The sequence below is a fragment of the Schistocerca nitens genome, chromosome 2 (genome assembly GCF_023898315.1).
Source record: "Schistocerca nitens isolate TAMUIC-IGC-003100 chromosome 2, iqSchNite1.1, whole genome shotgun sequence".
Lineage (NCBI taxonomy): Eukaryota > Metazoa > Arthropoda > Insecta > Orthoptera > Acrididae > Schistocerca > Schistocerca nitens.
Window position 1 is genome coordinate 1,068,869,710 of NC_064615.1, and position 16,521 is coordinate 1,068,886,230.

Genomic DNA, 16,521 nt, shown 5'->3' on the forward strand with positions numbered 1-16,521 from the left:
CAATCTATTTTCTGTACTCACTAGCTTCTTCGTTCCATTCAGCAGGTTATGAAACGTCCCCTTTTGTCAATTTTACACGACTGTCCTTAACCTGACACACAATATTTATAGCGCAACGCAATCTGACTTTCCACACACAATATTTTGTTAACGCAACGCAATCTGACTTTCAAAATTCTCTACAAGAGAATGGCCCTGACTAACATTAACCTGTACTTTTCATAAATCACTTACCTCACAAAAATCTTGGTTACTCCCACTACTGCAATACAGCAAGCGCCACTACTGCCAGCTAAATAAAAGATTCAAACTATGGAAGGCACTAACTACTGATAGGGATAGTTAGCAAATGAAAGATATTAATAGAGAACAAACAATGTATTTACCTTGATATCATGACAAATTACAAAACTCCGCCATCTCTCTCCCCACATCCACCACTGCTGGCGGCTCACCTCCAACTGCCCAGCGCTACGCGCTGTTCACAGCCAGCTGCCTAACACTACAATGGTTGAGTATTACAACAATGCAAAGCAGCCACAGACTGCACACGGCACAGCCGGTGATTTTCATACTGAGGTGGCGTTATCAATAAAAAAACCTAAACAGCCTACTTACAAGGTATTGTAATTTTTCTTCACACATCTCCAAGTAGGAACACAATAATGATTATATTGCTTGGTTTATAGCTGAGTGTGTTCCATGATTAAGCGAGTGAAGTCAGTTCCTCAGGCCAACGGAATAAACCCACAGTTTACATACTTCCCGCTTACTATTTTGATGAACAATCTCTGTAGTTGATATCAGTAATATTACGTGAAGACAGCGTGTGGTGAAGAACCTACGAAGTTCTTGAGTGTTTTTGGTTTCCTGGAATTTTCTAGTGGTTCAGTACGTTGCGTAATACAGGCCAAAGTAAAGTGATAGTCTACCAATAACTACGTGATGTGGAATACTTGGAGCCGCTTCAAGCAACAACTCACGTTTGGGATATTCGGTATATTCAGCATGAGGGTGAAGCCCGGGACCCTCATATTTCGTAACGTCTTTTGGCCTTAGACCACGAAGACAGCCTGCAGCTTTAGTATCGCCATGAGGCTTGATAGCGTCAGATACATTGCTGTTGAGAAAACTAATTTGTTAGATTTTGTGGTTGTTTATTTTACTTTGCGATATGTTTTATTCAGTAAGGGACTTGCACCATCTTTTTTCAAGTCGAAACTAGTGATATAACGAATAATACTTTTACCAGGCCTTATGAACGTACGCCACGTTAAACGATTCTTCTCTTTGTTTCTTATGCGGAAGGAATTTTGCAGATAAGGTATAGCTGGGGTAAAACCGGGTAGGAGCAATGGGGTGAAACTGGAACTGCCTGGAACTGCCTGATATTACCGTGTGACATCGTTACATATAACTTATATTTGTAGTAATTACATCTGGAGTTTACATTTTCTGCACTACTTTGTAGATTATTTTTGTCACTGATAATTTGATTAATTATTGGTCACTGAAGAGGTATATCTTCATTTGAGCTGGGACCTTTAAGAGCTTGATATGGTCAGAAAATTAAAACATGGTTTAACAGCCATTTGGGAAGAGTAGCAACACAGTATGTATATACACTGAAGCTCAAAAGAAAGTGGTACAAGCATGCGTCTTCAGATACAGAGACATGTAAACAGGCAGAATACAGTATAAGACAATAAGTGCCTGGTGCAGTTGTTAGATCGGTTATTGCTGCTACAGTGGAAATTATCAAAATTCAAGTGAGTCTGAACGTGCTGTAATAGTCGGAGACGAGAGATGGGACACAGCGTCTCCGACGTAGCGATGAAGTGGGGATTTTCCTGTACGACCATTTCACTATTGTACCCTGAATATAGGAAACATCAAATCTCCGACAACGCTGCGGCCGGAAAAAGATCTTGCGAGAAAGGGACGAACGACGACTGAAGAGAATCGTTCAATGTGGCAGAAGTGCAACACTTCTGCAATCGGTGTGGGTTTTCGGAGCTGAAGGCTCACTCGTGTACCCTTGATGACTGCACGACAAATAGCTTTACGCCTCGCCTGGGCCCGTCAACACCGACATTGGACTGTTGATGAGTGGAAACATTTTGCCTGGTCGGACGAGTCTCGTTTCAAATTGTATCGAGCGGATGGACGTATACGGGTATGGAGACAGCCCCATGAATCGATTGACCTACTTACGAGCAAGGAACTGTTGAGGCTGGTGGAGGCTCTGTAATTGCGTGGCGCGAGTGCAGTTGGAGTGATATAGGACCTCTGGTACGTCTAAATACAACACTCACAGGTGACACGTACGTAAACATCCTGTTTCATCACTTGCATCCACTCACGTCCATTGTGCATTTCGACGGACTTGGACAATTCCACCAAGACAATGCGACACCCCCACACGTGCAGAATTGCTACAGAGTGGCTCCAGGAGGACTCTTCTGAGTTTAAACATTTTCACTGGCCACCAATCTCCCCAGACATGAACATTATTTAGCATATCTGGGATGCTTTTCAACGTGCTGCTCAGAAGAGATCTCCATCCGTTCGTGCCGGCCGGGGTGGCCGAGCGGTTCTAGGCGCTACAGTCTGAAACCGCTACGGTCGCCGGTTCGAATCCTGACTAGGGCATGGATGTGTGTGATGTCCTTAGGTTAGTTAGGTTTAAGTAGTTCTAAGTTCTAGGGGACTGATGACCTCAGAAGTTAAGTCCCATAGTGCTCAGAGCCATTTGAACCATTTTTTTTCCACGCCCTCGTTCTCTTACGAATTTATGGACAGCCGTGCAGGAGTCATGGTGTCAATTCGCTCCAGTACTACTTGAAACATTTGTTGAATTCGTGCCACGTCGTGTTGCGGCACTTCTCCCTGCTCGCGGGGCTCTACACAATACTAGCCAGGTGCATCATTTTCTTTGGTTCTTCAGTGTGCTAGAACAGCAACAACACTAAATGACCTATCTGGTTTTCAAAAGACGGGTATTTTCTCGCTTAATGCAAATGCATTTGGAGAAGGGGAATTTGTATCATCAGATGCAACAGAAAGAATAATGCCAGATTCCCAAAACGCAATAGAATCAGTTACTGCCTCTTCTTCGCATTGTGGTCCATCGACTAATGTGCAGACAGAGTCTTCATTCACTGTACCAGCGGAGAGTGTAAAGCTGGTTATTCATCATGAGCACCATCACCAACCAGGTGAAGAGAAAAATGCGCCGTGATCACAGAGTCTCCCTTCAAAAATGAACTTAGTGCACGAAAAGCATCTTCCCGGCAGGTTATAAGAAATATTAAATGTTGAATTACCTCCGGGATCTAGACATTAAAAAAGAGTTAGAAGAGTGTGAATACGTGCGAGGCAAACAGCTCTTCTGAAGATGAGAATGAAATGCCTTCTTTGCAAAGAGACCTAATAGTTAACAAGAAAATCAGATGATGAGTAAAGTATTTATGAAGTGTGAGACGTGAGACCATGAGGCTTGTACAGGTTGGATTAGAGATGACTGGCGTAGGTATCGGCGTGTCCCATATCCCAAACAGAAAATACAATATTGCCCGTTTGTGCTCCACGGAGTACCTCTTTTTGCCCCAAGGTATGTTGTATAAGTGTATATTGCACAGCGCTGAGTTACATTAAATATAATTTAGACTACAAAAATATATCCTGATAGTTCATATATGTTGTTCACGGCTTGTTTACCTTTTGCTGAAATAAATTTGAAGTCCCAACAATGAAAGCTGTTATTGTTATCTAGCTTTCTCCTTAGCTACCACATTATACCCACTTCCCCTACAACGCTTCAGACACGCATCATAAATCTTTATACAAAATCATAGAAGTGCCTCGATTTGTCCTACTGGATTCCTTTATACTAGATATTTACCATATGATCATCTTACTGTACTAGATTACTAGCAAAAGATGATTGAAATCTCGTATTATTTTAGAGTAAACTTACATTGATGGCAATGTGTTCTTCATCCAGTTTTGTGATTCGACACTGCACTCATTTATTAATTGATCTGAATATGGCTCATTGTTCGGCCGAAACTAGTCACCAATAATTGTTAAAAAATTGCCATCTGGCCTGTTAAAGTATTTTATATAAGGAAACCTTAACATTACGCAAAGATATCAAGCCACAAACAGTATGAATACAAATTCGCATTCTATAGTGCATGTAACACACCTGAACGCGAGGATGCTGGGACAACATGTAAACAACGGCTTCCGCTATGTCTTCTGATTCCAGGGCTGGCATATCCTTGAATTTGGCGGATAAGTCCTTTGGAATAGTAGCCATTGCGTTTGATACTCCTTCAGTTTGAACTACTCCTGGAGAAACTTCCTGTAACAGGAGGCGTTGTACATGAAGTAAGTATAGGTTCAGAATCAGAATCAAAATTTTGAAAATTCAAATTTCCTCTTTCCTTCTTTCACACACACACACAAACACACACACACACACACACACACACATATATATATATATATGGTTCAAATGGCTCTGAGCACTATGGGACTCAACTGCTGAGGTTATTAGTCCCCTAGAACTTAGAACTAGTTAAACCTAACTAACCTAAGGACATCACAAACATCCATGCCCGAGGCAGGATTCGAACCTGCGACCGTAGCGGTCTTGCGGTTCCAGACTGCAGCGCCTTTAACCGCACGGCCACTTCGACCGGCTATATATATAGTGTTCTGAACTGTATATGTGCATCTAGAAATTGTACTGGTTAATAGTTCAGACCAAAAATTTGTTAATTTATAAGTAATATAGTATTTAATCGTGTGGTTTGTACGTTATTGTACGTTAAAAGTGGCTGTTCAAAGACGTTCTTGTGTTATATTCACATTTTCTCTTGCCTTTTTTTTATATTGTAGCCATCACCTACCCGACAGAGAGGCGCAACGGCTTTCCCAACTCCCCCCTCCGCTCTTTCCGAAATTCGGTCAGTCAGAGAGACTAACACGGATAGCACACATGGGGCACGTGGTTTGAGCGCAAATATGGATGTGACTGCTTTCTTCCCGAGGCGCAACGGCTTTCCCAACTCCCCCCTCCGCTCTTTCCGAAATTCGGTCAGTCAGAGAGACTAACACGGATAGCACACATGGGGCACGTGGTTTGAGCGCAAATATGGATGTGACTGCTTTCTTCCCGAGGCGCAACGGCTTTCCCAACTCCCCCCTCCGCTCTTTCCGAAATTCGGTCAGTCAGAGAGACTAACACGGATAGCACACATGGGGCACGTGGTTTGAGCGCAAATATGGATGTGACTGCTTTCTTCCCGAGGCGCAACGGCTTTCCCAACTCCCCCCTCCGCTCTTTCCGAAATTCGGTCAGTCAGAGAGACTAACACGGATAGCACACATGGGGCACGTGGTTTGAGCGCAAATATGGATTTGACTGCTTTCTTCCCGGGGCCTGTAAGCTGAGCTACGAGAGTCTAACATTACTACGGCGACACCACCGTAGCTACAGACTCGGCTGTGTTGTCACGGACTGTGCTGATGAATACGTGAAAGCAGTTGCTCGACTGCTTTGGGGCCAACGAGGTATGCGGGCCCTGCAACGAACACGAGACATCACACTAGCAGGCTTGTCCGCCACACTTCTGGAACGTTCGGCTCCCTGCTGGTCTCATGGAAAATCAATATCCCATTGAAGAATTACCCACTAAAGGTCACGATTTTGTCGCGTGGTATCGAGTACTTACATGAATTTAAATGCGAATTATTAAACTGATCTGAAATAGTTACTCGCTCCCCGCCATAAGCGGCTGCTAGCACTAGTAAGACCTGGAGTGTCACGTGCTATAATTTACGTGCCGAGGCCTCTCTTTCTTAAGGGCCTTGCAACTGCTTCTAGTGACGTCACAGTCTGAGTTGTGTTCAGAGGCGAGAGCGGTTCGGCACTTACCGTTCACGGAGCGGTTTCCAGTACGAAATTGTGGTGCAAGAGTTTAAAGCGTCATTTACGGTGCATTTCACGTATATTAAATTACACCGCATAAGAAATGAAAAGGCGAAATAAAAACACTTCAACAATGCTACTTTAAATGCAGATAACCTTCAAAGAGATTTCTGGTTTAATTTCCGCCTTTTGCAACCTTAGATGTTATTGTATTGTAAAGGTAATACAGGTTTTGTATCTCGTTGCGCATAAAAACAAAGATTCAGGACGGAAAACTAGTAAGGAAAAGACTAACCCCTAAACTACAGACCTATATCATTGACGTCGGTTTGCAGTATGGTTTTGGAGCATATACTGAATTCAAACGTTATGAATCACCTCGAATGGAACGATCTGTTGATACGTAATCAGCATGGTTTCAGAAAACATCGTTCTTGTGCAACGCAGCCAGCTCTTTATTCGCACGAAGTAATGGCCGATATCGACAGGGGATCTCAAGTTGATTCCGTATTTCTAGATTTCCGGAAAGCTTTTGACACCGTTCATCACAAGCGACTTCTAATCAAGTTGCGGGCCTATGAGGTATCGTCTTAGTTGTGCGACTGGATTCGTGATTTCCTGTCAGCAAGGTCGTAGTAATAGACGGCAAATCATCGAGTAAAACTGAAGTGATATCGGGTGTTCCCCAGGGAAGCGTCCTGGGACCTCTGCTGTTCCTGATCTATATAAATGACCTGGGTGACAATCTGAGCAGTTCTCTTAGGTTGTTCGCAGATGATGCGGTAATTTACCGTCTAGTAAGGTCATCTGAAGACCAGTATCAGTTGCAAAGCGATTTAGAAAAGATTGCTGTATGGTGTGGCAGGTGGCAGTTGACGCTAAATAACGAAAAGTGTGAGGTGATCCACATGAGTTCCAAAAGAAATCCGTTGGAACTCGATTACTCGATAAATAGTGCAATTCTCAAGGCTGTCAATTCAAGTAAGTACCTGGGTGTTAAAATTACGAACAACGTCAGTTGGAAAGACCAGCGTTTCATTGGCAGGACACTTAGAAGATGCAACAAGTCCACTAAAGAGACAGCTTTCACTACACTCGTTCGTCCTCTGTTAGAATACTGCTGCATGGTGTGGGATTCTTACCAGGTGGGATTGACGGAGGACATCGAAAGGGTGCAAAAAAGGGCAGCTCGTTTTGTATTATCACGTAATAGGGGAGAGAGTGTGGCAGATATGATACGCGAGTTGGGATGCAAGTCATTAAAGCAAAGACGTTTTTCGTCGCGGTGAGATCTATTTACGAAATTTCAGTCACCAACTTTCTCTTCCGATTGCGAAAATATTTTGTTGAGCCCAACTTACATATGTAGGAATGATCATCAAAATAAAATAAGAGAAATCAGAGCTCTAACAGAAAGGTTTAGGTGTTCGTTTTTCCCGCGCGCTGTTCGGGAGTGGAATGGTAGGAAGATAGTATGACTGTGGTTAGATGAACCCTCTGCCAAGCGCTAAAATGTGAATTGCAGAGTAATCATGTAAATCTAAACAGGAATATGCTTTTATTTTGAAAATTTTAATAATTTCCATTCACTGTTGTGTACATGACTGTTGCCCCTTATTCGTGTTACTGTTATTGACGCAGCTCTCCATGCTGCCGTACCCTGGGCAAACCTCTTCATCCCTGAGCAATTACTGCAACCCACATCCTTCTGAATCTGCTTACTGTATACATCTCTTGGTCTCCCTCTACGATACTTCCCTCCAGTATGAAACTGGTGACCGACTGATGTCTCAGAATGTGTGCTACTAACCGATCCCTTCTTCTAGTCACGTTGTACCACAAATTTCTTTGCTACTCGGTTCCGTTCAGTACCTCCGCGTTAGTTACGTGATCTACCCATCAAATCTTCAGTATTCTTCTGTAGCACCAAATTTCAAAAGCTTCTGTTCTCCTCTTGTTCTAACTGTGTATCGCCCACGTTTCACATTCGTTAAAGGCTATACTTCATAGAAATACAATGACGGAAATATACGACAACAATAAAACGTAAATGATGCAGAGTAATGGAATTTCAGAATACATTTGTCTAGATAACATATTTAAATGATTAATGTGGTGTGCGTACTGTAAGACCTTCGGTACACACACCAACAGATCGTCTTGTCGCACTAACAAAGTAGGCGAGTGTCAGCAATATGTCTCGTGGTCTTATCGTGGCGTGTTTATCTTCTGCCGTTAGGTCAGACGATAGAAATGCCACCTGCATGCTTAGAGTAGCAGATTGACGGCGACCAACTTTAAACAGAACTTGATTAATTCTCACACACAATTATTAAAATAATAACTTGCCCCCCTTCTAACAGCCGTGTACCGCAAGTCTCTAGAGGAACGGAAGGTTCCAAATGATTGGAAAAGAGCACAGGTAATCCCAGTCTTCAAGAAGGGTCGTCGAACAGATGCGCAAAACTATAGACCTATATCTCTGACGTCAATCTGTTGTAGAATTTTAGAACATGTTTTTTGCTCGAGTATCATGTCGTTTTTGGAAACCCAGAAACTACTATGTAGGACTCAACATGGATTCCGGAAACAGCGATCGTGTGAGACCCAACTCGCTTTATTTGTTCATGAGACCCAGAAAATATTAGATACAGGCTCCCAGGTAGATGCTATTTTTCTTGACTTCCGGAAGGCGTTCGATACAGTTCCGCACTGTCGCCTGATAAACAAAGTAAGAGCCTACGGAATATCAGACCAGCTGTGTGGCTGGATTGAAGAATTTTTAGCAAACAGAACACAGCATGTTGTTATCAATGGAGAGACGTCTACAGACGTTAAAGTAACCTCTGGCGTACCACAGGGGAGTGTTATGGGACCATTGCTTATATATATATATATATATATATATATATATATATATATATATATATATATATATATATGACCTAGTAGATAGTGTCGGAAGTTCCATGCGGCTTTTCGCGGATGATGATGTAGTATACAGAGAAGTTGCAGCATTAGAAAATTGTAGCGAAATGCAGGAAGATCTGCAGCGGATAGGCACTTGGTGCAGGGCGTGGCAACTGACCCTTAACATAGACAAATGTAATGTATTGCGAATACATAGAAAGAAGGATCCTTTACTGTATGATTATATGATAGCGGAACAAACATTGGTAGCAGTTACTTCTGTAAAATATCTGGGAGTATGCGTGCGGAACGATTTGAAGTGGAATGATCATATAAAATTAATTGTTGGTAAGGTGGGTACCAGGTTGAGATTCATTGGGAGAGTCCTTAGAAAATGTAGTCCATCAACAAAGGAGGTGGCTTACAAAACACTCGTTCGACCTATACTTGAGTATTGCTCATCAGTGTGGGATCCATACCAAATCGGGTTGACGGAGGAGATAGAGAAGATCCAAAGAAGAGCGGCGCGTTTCGTCACAGGGTTATTTGGTAACCGTGATAGCGTTACGGAGATTTTTAACAAACTCAAGTGGCAGACTCTGCAAGAGAGGCGCTCTGCATCGCGGTGTAGCTTGCTCGCCAGGTTTCGAGAGGGTGCGTTTCTGGATGAGGTATCGAATATATTGCTTCCCCCTACTTATACCTCCCGAGGAGATCACGAAAGTAAAATTAGAGAGATTAGAGCGCGCACGGAGGCTTTCAGACAGTCGTTCTTCCCGCGAACCGTACGCGACTGGAACAGGAAAGGGAGGTAATGACAGTGGCACGTAAAGTGCCCTCCGCCACACACCGTTGGGTGGCTTGCGGAGTATAAATGTAGATGTAGATGTAGATGTACGTAACTTGATTCTGGATGCTATTTACAATTGACAATCTGAAGTTCCTTTGGTCTTGGTACGTTAATCTTATTCTCACATATCTCTGATACTTGACAAAGTGTCTATTCATTTCTCTTCATGGCTATGTACTGGAATATGATAAGCTTCTTAGGTGCAGACTGAAACTTGACTATAGACTGGTACAGACTAATTCAGACTGGTACAGACTGGTGCAGACAACTGCAGACTGACCAATCGGAGGTCTGTACACTCATTATAATACCTCGAACGTTCAGGTATCACTGCGCGAGTGTGATCCGGGAGGAGAAGAGGTTCTACGTTAGCAGCAATCTCATTGGCTACATAACATATTAATACGCGGATCGGCGGAAGCAGAATTTGGTCCGTCTCTAAGGCAGCGCCATCTCGTAGTGCGGAGACGGACAAGCGCTGCGCCTGCGCTGTTGTGCTTAGCGGGGCGCGCTCTAGTGGGAAAGTTGTGTACGCGCTGACTACGCGGAACTATGTACACAACAATTAACATTCCAAGGTCACAGGTTAATGTAAGCGCGAGAAAAGCCGTTGCAAATATGAAGTGTCGTAACATCAATAGCATATGTAACTACCAGAAAGTTGAACACAACCGTGGAAACGTCCACGCAGTGTATTGTACAGGTGTCACATGTCAGTTTGTGGGATGGAGTCCCATGCCTGTTGCCACTGGTTGGTCAATACAGGGACGGTTAATGCCGTTTGTGGATGATGAGGGATTTATCGTCCGATGATGTCTCGTATATGTTCGACTGGAGACAGATCTGGTGATCGCACAGGCCAAGGTAATATGGCGACACTCAGCAGAGTATGTTGAGTTACAACTGCAGTATGTGCACGAGGGTTATCTTGTTGGAAACCATCCCTAGGAATGCAGTTCATTAATGGCAGCCACCAGGCCGAATCACCAGACTGACGCACAATTTTGCAGTCAAGGTGCGTGGGATAAACACGAGAGTGTTCCTGTCATACAGAATCACACCCCAGGTGATAATTTCAGTAGTAGATCCGACAGGGTTCAGTCTTGGGTTCCTTATTGTTCTTAATATATATTAACGACTTGCCACTCTGTATACATGAAGATGCAAAGTTAGTTCTTTATGTGATGATACAGGTATAGTAATCACACCCAAGAAGCAAGAATCAGCTGAGGAAATTGCAAGTAATGTCTTTCAGAATATTATTAAGTGGGTCTCTGCAAATGGACTCTCACTAGATTTTGAGAAAACATTTATACAATTCTGTACAGTAAGCGGCGTAACACCATTGATAAATATAGATTATGAACGGAAGTCTGTTGCAAAGGCAGAATACTAACAATTTCTGGGTGTGTGCATTCATGAGAAATTGAATTGGAAGAAACACATCGATGATCTGCTGAAACGGTTAGGTTCAGCTACTTATGCTATTAGGGTTATTGCAAATTTTGGTGATAAACATATCAGTAAATTAGCCTACTATGCCTATTTTCATTCACTGCTTTCATATGGCATCATATTTTGGGGCAATTCGTCATTAAGAGAGAAGACATTCATTGCACAAAGGCGTGTAACCAGAATAATAGCTGGAGCCCACCCAAGATCACCTTACAGACATTTATTTAAGGAACTCGGGATATTCACAGTACCTTCGCAATACATTTATTCATTTATGAAATTTGTCATTAATAACCCATCCCAATTCAAAAATAACAGCGAAGTGCATAGCTACAACACTAGAAGAAAGGATGATATTCACTATTTTGGATTAAATCTCACTTTGGCACAGAAAGGGGTGAATTATGCTGCTACAAAAATCTTTGGTCATTTGCCAAATAGTATTAAAAGTCTGACAGATAGCCAACCAACATTTCAAATCAAATTAAAAGAATTTCTGAATGATAACTCCTCCTGCTCAATAGATGAATTCTTAGATATGAAGTAGTAACTGTAAAAAAACTATTTAATTAATTGAAACTTCCTGGCAGATTAAAACTGTGTGTCCGACAGAGACTCGAACTCGGGACCTTTGCCTTTCGCAGACAAGTGCTCTACCAACTGAGCTACCGAAGCACGACTCACGGCTGGTACTCACAGCTTTACTTCTGACAGTATCTCGTCTCCTACCTTCCAAACTTTACAGAAGCTCTCATTCTGGAAACATCCCCCAGGCTGTGGCTAAGTCATGTCTCCGCAATATCCTTTCTTTCAGGAGTGCTAGTTCTGCAAGTTTTGCAGGAGAGCTTCTGTAAAGTTTGGAAGGTAGGAGACAAGATACTGGCAGAAGTAAAGCTGTGAGTAGCGGTCGTGAGTCGTGCTTCGGTAGCTCAGTTGATAGAGCACTTGCCGGCGAAAAGCAAAGATCTCGAGTTCGAGTCTCGGTCGGGCACACAGTTTTAATCTGACAGGAAGTTTCATATCAGCACACACTCCGCTGCAGAGTGAAAATCTCATTCTGGAATTAAGTAACCAATTATTTTGTGTAAAGAAAACAGGTCGTCTTGGTCGGAGCTGTCCTTGAAGTAACCGATTTGTATCAGGTGACTGTCCGGAGTGCATTCTTCTTACGAGCGTACATTCTCGCGGCCACCGCTACCAGTAGTCATTTACAATGGCTAATTTCCTGCCAAGTCTTTCTGCCATGTTGCAGAAGGAGCATTCGGCTTCTCCTAGCCCTGTTACACGACCTTGTTCAAACTGAGTCTTAAATGCATTCTTGAATAACATAAACTCGCCACGTCCAGTCTCAGACTTAACTAACGTTCTCTACCATTACAGCATGTATTTAAAGAAAACCTGATTGGCATGCTCTTAGTGGCGCGAAATGTGAACAGACATCATGCTTCAGACGCCAACCAACTTTCGTGCATGTCGCACCTCCTTCTTAGCGTTGCCATTTTTTTCTGTCAGTGTACCTTGGAAAGGACTTACTAACACTTTAATTTACATTATGTCAACAAATTCCTCTTCTTCAGCAATAAGTTTCTTGGTTTTGCCGATCTAAAAAAATGGGTCAAATGGCTCTGAGCACTATGGGACTTAACTTCTAAGGCCATCAGTCCCCTAGGACTAAGAATTACTTAACCCTAACTAACCTAAGGACATCACACACATCCATGCCCGAGGCAGGATTCGAACCTGCGACCGTAGCGGTCGCGCGGTTCCAGACTGTAGCGCCTAGAACCGCTCGGCCACCCTGGCCGGCTTTGCCGATCTGCATGTTATATAAGGTAGAGGGAGGGATGTTTGCCAGGGAGGGAAGTTCGCCGTATTTGCGTTTCTATTGCAACAGATCTGCTAGCACTCACTTCCATCTGTTGGCTATCATGAGAAAAATTGATTCAAAGTATGCCCATTCTACGTTGACATCTGGTGGTAGCACAGAAAATTACTTATTGTCCTCACAATCAGTAGTGGAACACATTTCGTGAGAGGACTGACACTGAGACAGGGGACATTTTTCCGTCTCCACCATCTGAGATCCGTTTTCGCTACTGTAAGTATAAATAAATTATTGTTTTGACTGCTAAAGTGTATAAATATGTGCTGCGAGTGAAACGACAAAGAATTAATTTTAAATTACTTAACAATGCTGTGATATATTATTGTTTAATAAAGCGTACTTCTTGAGGGAATTTCGCCATTAGTGTGGCGAATTTCCCTCCCGTTCTCGTCTGACAGCATACATCGACATTTATTAGACTAGACTCGTGAACAATAAAAGAGATTATTGTAGAAGAGCTACCTTACCTAATATTTTGAGAATACTCCCTATTTCGACCGTCATCAGTTATTTTGATCCCCAAGTAGCAAAACTGAGCTTCTACTTTTAATATCTCTTTTCCTAATCTAATCCTAATTTTAAATTACTTAACAATGCTGTGATATATTATTGTATAATAAAGCGTACTTCTTGAGGGAATTTCGCCATTAGTGTGGCGAATTTCCCTCCCGTTCTCGTCTGACAGCATACATCGACATTTATTAGACTAGACTCGTGAACAATAAAAGAGATTATTGTAGAAGAGCTACCTTACCTAATATTTTGAGAATACTCCCTATTTCGACCGTCATCAGTTATTTTGATCCCCAAGTAGCAAAACTGAGCTTCTACTTTTAATATCTCTTTTCCTAATCTAATCCCTGATTTAATACTACTACATTTCATTAGCTTTGTTTTACTTTTGTTGATGTGCCTCCTACAACTCTTTTTTCAAGACACTGTTCATGCTGCTGAACTGCTGTTTCTTTCAAAATTAAAAAGTTCTGATTTATTTTTCCTTAGTTGCAATTCCCGTCCTGAATATCTCCTTGGTTCCCTATGCTGTATGCTGAATATGCAAACCGAAAAATACTAGGAATGGGCTACAAACTTTCCTCACTCGCTTCGCAAGTACTGCTTTCCTTTCTGTTTTTCGACACTTATAATAAACATTTTGCTTTCTGGAAGAATCTAGTTACAAATGCACCACAAAATATGGGAACCCTGATTATATGCCTTGATCTCATATATCATGTTTGGAATGCTCACTATAGCCGTGCTGTAGCTTGCAGCATTTTAACTCAGACCCAGAGTGTGGTGTCACCGCCAGACACCACACTTGCTAGGTGGTAGCCTTTAAATCGGCCGCGGTCCGTTAGTATACGTCGGACCCGCGTGTCACCACTATCAGTGATTGCAGACCGAGCGCCGCCACACGGCAGGTGTAGTCTAGAGAGACTCCCTAGCACTCGCACCAATTGTACAGCCGACTTTGCTAGCGATGGTTCACTGTCTATAGACGCTCTCAATTGCAGAGACGACAGTTTAGCATAGCCTTCAGCCACGTCATTTGCTATGACCTAGCAAGGCGCCATATCCAGTTACTATAAGTACAGATAATATTGTGAGTCATGTACCGTCAAGAGCGACGTTCATCATTAATGGATTAAAGTTAAGTATCAAACTAATTATGTCCGCTTTCTAAATTCTCATTCCTTGTCATGTTCCAGACCTCACGTCAGTATAGTTCTTCCCTCCTCACGCCAGCCTGCGTGAGCTAAAACGCGTGCACTTCAGCCTCCACTCGTAACACGGCGTTGGCTCTTCTGCTAACACAAAACAGAGTAATGCAAAGACCAGCTACGTAGGACAAATGGCATTCCCATCGCATGGAGCACAAAGTAATCATAACGAACGCCGTGTACTGATGGTTATGTAAATCTGCTTTGATGTTAATTGACCTACACTAGTTTGGACGTGGACTATATAGTCTGTGTTCAAACACTGATTATTCATTCGGTATTCTTTTCTTGTTTTATGAATCATATGTGATGTGTCTTACACTTTAGTTACGCGCACTCAATTCGTCTTATAGCATTTTTATTTGTTGTATCTGTCTTTTTCTTCTTTATTTATGAGAACTAGTGGATACTACTAGATGGATTACTAAGTACTGCTGGAATACATGTTCCCAGATAATTTGCAAAAAGAGTTCTGTCGGGAACACTGGGACAGATAAACAGACTCATAACAGTAGTGATATGCAACTATCAGTTATGTAAAAGCATACGCGTTCTTGTCCGTTACACATGTGCGGTATCTAAAGGATAACTTACCCCAACTCGTATCTTGCTGCCCTTGGCGACCAGATCTTTCCTCAATCCTTCGAGCAATACTTTGACGGCGTGCTTGCTGGCGAAGTACATCGCCATACCTTCTAAAGTCGGTGGTGTGTGTCCCGCAACACTGAAAATTAGGAAACAGGTTGCCACTTCAGAAACAATCTGCGACATCTGAGATGCATGGGAAATCAGTACCTGAGGCTCAATCTTGGATGATTAATTAAAGTAATAATACAGCAGCGAAATGCACGACGCTACTTTTCTGCCTGTTTCGTAAGTTGCTACTTTCTTATTCATCTTCCAAATCTTTTTCCTTATTGATTGTTATTCCTCTCTCACAACAATTTCTTACTTTTCGTGATCTAGAGCCAGCGCGTCAACCACCGTTTATGATTTACTGAATTGTATTTAGCCCGTTCTATGCAGTACTAATAAGCTCCATGATCATATGAATTCATAACACTGATAGAAACAAATTACGTGAACTTAACATTCGATGTTTGCCACTCTTCCCGATGGATATTTTTACACTCCACATGGCAACATAATTTGGATGTTCTTATACTAATAACATTTCAGCCTCGCTTATTGTTGGTTTACGTTTCCAAGGGAATAATACCGACACAGTTTTATTATGGGAACTAAGTTTCTTTTGATGACATCATATTTAAGATGTTCTCGACTTTCTTGATCCATCAAATCGGAGTAAAAACGTGAGCTTTCGTTCATTACAGCCATCACATCCATCAGGAGTAATTGGTTGTTAATGTGCCAAGTATGCGGTGAATACTTCATACATAGCGTTGTTATAATTACCGTTCTAGTTAAGCCCTCACTGGTTTGGCCCAATGATCGGAGTAACTGTGAGAGGTCTCTTTACTAACCTGCTACATTTTCTGATACCGTTCTGAGCAAAGATTCACACAAAAGTGACCATGACATCTTTACACACTAGCACGTTAGCACTTACAACTGAGGCACCACCCGTCTCTCTGGCAGTTATACAATGTCAATGAACTCGTTTGAAAGACGAAGTAGGTAGGGTGAAAACAATTTGCACTCAAACAACCACCGTACACCGGAATTAAATTGTTTACCTCACTGTGACGGCACTGGACGCTATCATTCTGAGTACGACAGTAAAGATCTACCTCAAATT

At 42.4% G+C, this 16,521-nt stretch overlaps 1 protein-coding gene across 2 annotated transcripts in view; it reads right to left on the reverse strand.

Moving 5' to 3' along the window:
- The window catches only part of LOC126237456 (dehydrogenase/reductase SDR family member 11-like), a 262,806-nt gene that overhangs the window by 211,614 nt on the left and 34,671 nt on the right, over nucleotides 1-16,521 (reverse strand). For both annotated transcript variants that reach the window (XM_049947593.1, XM_049947590.1), the window contains exons 4-5: nucleotides 15,357-15,486; nucleotides 4,211-4,369 (exon numbers count right to left, since the gene is read on the reverse strand). In XM_049947593.1, the coding sequence (XP_049803550.1) occupies nucleotides 4,211-4,369; nucleotides 15,357-15,486 (289 nt within the window). The remainder of the gene's footprint in view (nucleotides 1-4,210; nucleotides 4,370-15,356; nucleotides 15,487-16,521) is intronic.